This window comes from Teleopsis dalmanni, chromosome 1, assembly GCF_002237135.1.
Source record: "Teleopsis dalmanni isolate 2A chromosome 1, ASM223713v2, whole genome shotgun sequence".
NCBI classification, from domain to species: Eukaryota; Metazoa; Arthropoda; class Insecta; order Diptera; family Diopsidae; genus Teleopsis; species Teleopsis dalmanni.
The window spans coordinates 196,503,425-196,508,844 of NC_051846.1; the positions used below are offsets into that span (position 1 = coordinate 196,503,425).

The following is a 5,420-nucleotide window of genomic DNA, read 5'->3' on the forward strand; positions in this document are numbered from 1 at the left end:
ACGTAATCTCTTCAAATTTTGAAATTATAAATTGAAACAGGAAGAACGTATTATACCCGAATCAGTAAACGATTTACGCGAGGCTATTTATTGTAATGACCCAGTGAAGGCGGTCATCATTGACGTAGATTTCAATTTGACAGCAGCTAAACTAATGCGTGCACATGTGCACCTTAAAAATCCAGATTGTCTTTTTATAGGAGGCGCTGCGGATGTTTTGATACCATTTGGTGGCATGGATGTAATCGGTGAGTTTGTGTAATAGTTATTATATATTAATATATATTATATTTATATATTTATAGGGTCTGGTCCATTTATAAGTGTTGTTGAGGAGTCAACAAAACGTAAAGCCACAATACTAGGAAAGCCAGGATTGCAGTTATGTGAACTTTTAAAACGTAACTACAGTCTTCAGGATGCTAAACGTGCGCTCTTCATAGGTGACAGCTTAACAAGCGATATTAAGTTTGGCAAAATGTGCGGTTTTCAGACTCTGCTGGTCTTGACCGGTGGTACCAAATCTGCAGACTTAAACAAATATTTATCACTAAATGAAACGCCAGATTTTATAGCAAACACTCTAGCTGATTTATGTGAACTTAAATCATAAATTTATAAAAAATCATATAATATACCCAATAAACAGTTATACAAAATATTTTTTTAACCTGTCTAATACGTCGAAGTGTACTATATACCTTAAACATATATGCAAATGTAAACATATGTTCATGTCTTAAACATTAGCTTTTTTCAAATCATCCATAAAATTAATAAAGTCTCCAACACAATCAGCGTAGTAGTCCGGTATTTGATTCTGATTGGTTTCTTCCTCCATTTCTTTGAGCGAACAACCTCCACTAAGAACGAGTAAAGTTTGAAATCCGCATAATTTTCCAAAGCCTATATCTTGTTGTAACATATCACCAATCATAAGGGTACGCTTAGGATTTGTGATCTTGTATTGCTTTATTATTTTATCAGCTAAGGCCTTGCCAGGTTTGCCCAAAGTGATCATATTCTGTTTAGTAGATACATCTAATATATTAGCAAAATGACCAGGGCCCAATATATTCCATTCTTTTGTAACTGGTAAATACAAATCAGTTGCACCCGCGATTAGTAAGCATTTCGGATTTTTTAAATAAACATGTGCCTTTATCAACTTAAGGGAAGACATATTAAAATCTACGTCGATTACTACCGCATCTACATTTTGGCGATCAAAAGCATGTGTCAGAACTTCTACTGCGGATTCTTGAATTATTTCATTTGGCTAAAAAAATAAGAGATATATGTTATTGTTTGTATAATTTATACATTTTAAGTCAAATACTTACTCCATCAATATATTTAAGTCCAGCATCTTTAAAATAATTCTTAAACGTTGTTCCCGCTATCACGTAAATAAGACCATTGAATTTAATATCTTTTAAATATTCCACAACACTCTTAGCAGGATTTATTACTTCAGACTTAAAATATATAATAATTGTTAACACATATTTTATTGAAATTAGTGATATTATTTATATATTAAGTTATTTACCACATCTATATCCAAGTTCATATCTTTGAATCGTTTTTCATAACTTTTTAGTGGGCGAACACTATTATTCGTTATGAAATCTAATTTTTTGCCAGCTTTTCTAATGGCTTCAAATCCATCGGCTGATCCTGGTATACCTGTTTCCAAATCCCACACGACCCCTATTAATATATTAATTATTAATATATCATATAACAAGTATTTTAAGGATTTTATTTATTACCATCAATGTCGGAAAATACATTATCGAATGAGTTTAGAAACTTTCGCTTCTCCTCAGATGTTAGTTGTAATATATGTCGAGGTTTAGGTTTAGTTTCCGTAACCTGAAAGAAATGTAGTGTTTGTAATAGTTATTAATATATCCATAAAAGTCTTTAAATATAATAAAAAGTTTGTGGTCTAAATCAAAAAAATAAATTTATATATATATATATGGTATAATCAAGCACGCCATCGTACTCCAGTATGTTCGTTAGTACTCCAGTAAGTAAAGGAACTACAGGTTTGCTGAAGTTCAAAAACTTTTTGTTTTATTTCTGTTTAATCTAAACCATAGAGATCTTTTGACCTAATTAGCTATGAAAAGCTTAATTCATGTCATTTGTCTCTGTGATGTGGAATTTTTCGATGACTCTAAACCGTTCATACAGCGATATTTGCATCGTGTCATCGTTTTTAAATATATCCATTTTAGAACGTCTTCTGGCCATCTCGTCTGCTATCTCATTTCTTTCAATATTCTTATGTAAATCACAGTTAATCACCATAGAAAGACTTTTTGACATTCAATGTTCATGTGACATCTTATTATTTCTTCTTTTTCTTTGCCTGATCAAACGCGAGGTAATATCTACAGCACTTTTACTTCAATAGTGTCTGTTATTATTTAGATGATGCATTGTAATAATTCTTGAATTCTCATAATAAGGTACTCGGATGATTTTATAGCAGTAAACTTTGAAGCCCAACATATCTGCCTGACGGAATATATATATTACATTAGATTTGGGATAGTGCAATTCTGAATTACTGTACACATCCACAGAATCGTACAATTTCAGCGCTCTGTCTTTGATATACTTTTGCATACATTTCTGATGTATCATAGAGCTTTGGACAACGTTTCAGTACAAAATACTGATATGTTCGGAGTTTTTTAATAGTGGATGGCGCAGCATTGTCATAAGTAAGACAGCCATAAAGTAGTTTAAGTCTAATTATTACTTTTATGGTGGCCTGATTTTCTAGAGAGACAGTGACATTCGCAGTGCGAATGGGACTAACTTGTATTTTTTGTTCTGGTGTCAATTACTTTTATTGTTGTTTGATTGTCTTTAAAGGCAGTGCACTCGCAGGGTGAATTTGATTAACTAGTATTAACATGGCTGCTTTTCTGTTTATTTATATCTTAAACAGAAATACGTTGCATCTATCATGTAGTCAGTATAATCGTCTAATTTGCATATCTCTCGAGTAAATACCCGCTACCATTCCACTTGTTATCTTTGAGTCATAAGTGTATATATTTCAGAGTTATCTATTACTACTATTATTAAATAATGAATATATTGACCGGCAGAGCGTAATGTAAATAAAAAGTTTAAGTTAAATCGTTGTGTGATTTCAAGAATCCAATCCGTAAAAAATGTAAACGAACCGCTTAGTCATTGTTACTACGAACCAAAGTGCATATGGAAATCGAGTAAATGAATTAATTCTCAAAAACTTTAACTTTCTCATAGCATTCCGTGTAACCTTTTTTTATCAAGTTTACATTTCAAGGCTTATAAAACAAAATATTTATAAGTGACTTAACACTATCAATTTATTTAGAAAAATGTTTAATATCTGTATATTGTTTTTATTTGTTTATATGCTTAGCCAGAGACTAGATTAAAAAATTCTCTGGAAAATAATTAGATCAGCAGAAAATATTGTAAGGCAAAGTTGTAAAACTAACAATTAATTTTTAAATATTTACCTGTTAATGTATTAATGATTAATGATATTATTATGTTAATTTAAATTATGTTTATATATTAATTTATATTATATGTTTAGCCATACAACTTACTATTAATTAAAATTTTTCTAACTTATACATTTTTGCATGTGCAACTAAATTTATTATATAATTTTATATTATATGAACGTAATATTTTTATATATTACTATATTATTTTATATAAAATAAAACAATTTTTCATAACTGTTTTATTATTATGCTTTGTACTGTACTTATAGTACGATTTCTTAAAAACAAAATCAATTTCTAATAGAGGCAAAGAACTTTGTTCACGTTCTTCTTTCTTAGCACGTGAATAAACGACACGCTTAAGTGTGAAAAAAAAATAATAAATTTAGAGATAAAAATATAATAATTTTAAAACAAAAACACAAATAAATATTTGCATACATGTATGTATTTATATATTTATATATATATATACATATATTAATTATATTTTATGCCACTCCAACAATCTTATCGCGACCTGAAATTTTAACTTATAGAACATATGCTGCCGTGTTGTTTATAAAAAATTTATGTGAGGTACAAATTCCTAATGATAAACTTTATTAAATCTGATCTAAATAAGTTAATCACCTTTTTTTCATTTATAAACTTATAAGGCTTCGTTATACTTTTTACTGCTATAATATATATGTAATTATAAAGCAACAAGATTACATCGTAAGTATTTAGTTACTTGAAGCTTGACTTTTTTGTGTAAGTACACATAATCAGGCCTATTCTGAATAGCATGGGAATGGGAGTTTTGTTCCCTGTTTCCAATTTTGCTATTTTGAATCGCATGGGAATGGGAGTTTTTTTTCCCAATTTTGCACAAATTCTTTCCCAAGCAAATTGTTGGGGAGACAAGTTAAAAAAGTATTGAAAATGGTTTAGTAACTGAAAATGATCAGATATTTTAATAAAATTAGTATTATAATAACATTATTACAATAAATTTAATATTTTCAAAGTTTTATTTTTTTATTTATCCACAAGAGTTGATTAGTTTTCCGAATATATTTTAATAAAATTATTATTTTAATAAAAGTTAATTTAAAATATTTAAATTTGTATTTATTTATTTTATTCATACGGATTTTTTCCACTAATTAAAGTGTTAACTATTGTTTTTAAAACAATACAAAAATGAAACGAGACCAAATTCTGAAATGAATGGGATTCCAGCGTGGGAATAGAGAGTTTTGTTCCCTGGGAGTATTCAGAATAGGCCTGAATAATTTGTACTGTACTTTTTATATAATTTCTTTATTGATTATATTTATATGTATTTAAAGGAAATTTCAATAATAATATTTCAACTAATTATTTTCCATTGTCTTTTTTTATATACATATTTATATGTTCACATCTTAGCTATATTATTACAATAAATGTTTTGCTGCTTTGGATGTTCACCAGTTTTAATATTAAGTTATGCATTATTAGATTGTTTGTTATATAATAATAGAACTTATAAAATATTTTTATTTTATTTAAACATTTAAGATATTTAGGATATTCGATCACTTCATCAAGTATTTAAATTCACTTACTTTTGCCATTTTTGTATATTTTATTTGTTAAAAAAAATTGCTTGAATTAAAGCTTTAACTGATATCAACGTTTCTCTTTCAACGTTTTAGTTTCAACTAAATTTTGTTCTATGATTAGAATCTCTCTAAGGTTCAGTAACCACTTACCGAGCAAACTAAGTCCGTAATCTTATCACTTTTTAATGAGCTTTTTGCAATATTTTTTTTTAATTAAATTTGAATTTTTTTTAATTTGTGCATCATTTAATTTTTTTAAGCTTCTGATAAATGCCATTTACATTCAATCAACCGTTTA

The 5,420-nt window shown here is 28.1% G+C and overlaps 2 protein-coding genes across 2 annotated transcripts; one reads left to right on the forward strand and one right to left on the reverse strand.

Moving 5' to 3' along the window:
* Nucleotides 1-28: 28 nt before the first annotated feature.
* Nucleotides 29-632, forward strand: LOC119667014 (pyridoxal phosphate phosphatase-like; the record flags this gene model as incomplete). The annotated part of the gene is made up of 2 exons (XM_038076294.1): nt 29-248; nt 306-632. Coding segments are annotated over 2 exons (528 nt in total), but the record flags the coding sequence as incomplete, so codon positions are not given.
* Nucleotides 633-718: 86 nt separating this feature from the next.
* LOC119671117 (glycerol-3-phosphate phosphatase-like) lies at nt 719-5,213 on the reverse strand. The gene is made up of 5 exons (XM_038081635.1): nt 5,126-5,213; nt 1,776-1,878; nt 1,553-1,713; nt 1,344-1,478; nt 719-1,279 (listed from the first exon to the last, which is right to left on the reverse strand). The coding sequence occupies exons 1-5, from the start codon at nt 5,132-5,134 to the stop codon at nt 740-742; spliced, it is 948 nt and encodes a 315-aa protein (XP_037937563.1). The 5' UTR covers nt 5,135-5,213; the 3' UTR covers nt 719-739.
* Between the last annotated feature and the right edge of the window lie 207 nt (nt 5,214-5,420).

Excerpts from the sequence above, each read along its gene's own strand:
- LOC119671117 (XM_038081635.1), bottom strand. Across the intron at positions 1,479-1,552 it reads TGAACTTGGATATAGATGTG|TCTGAAGTAATAAATCCTGC; the intron begins GTAAATAACTTA and ends ATATATTTTAAG. Across the intron at positions 1,280-1,343 it reads GACTTAAATATATTGATGGA|CCAAATGAAATAATTCAAGA; the intron begins GTAAGTATTTGA and ends TTATTTTTTTAG.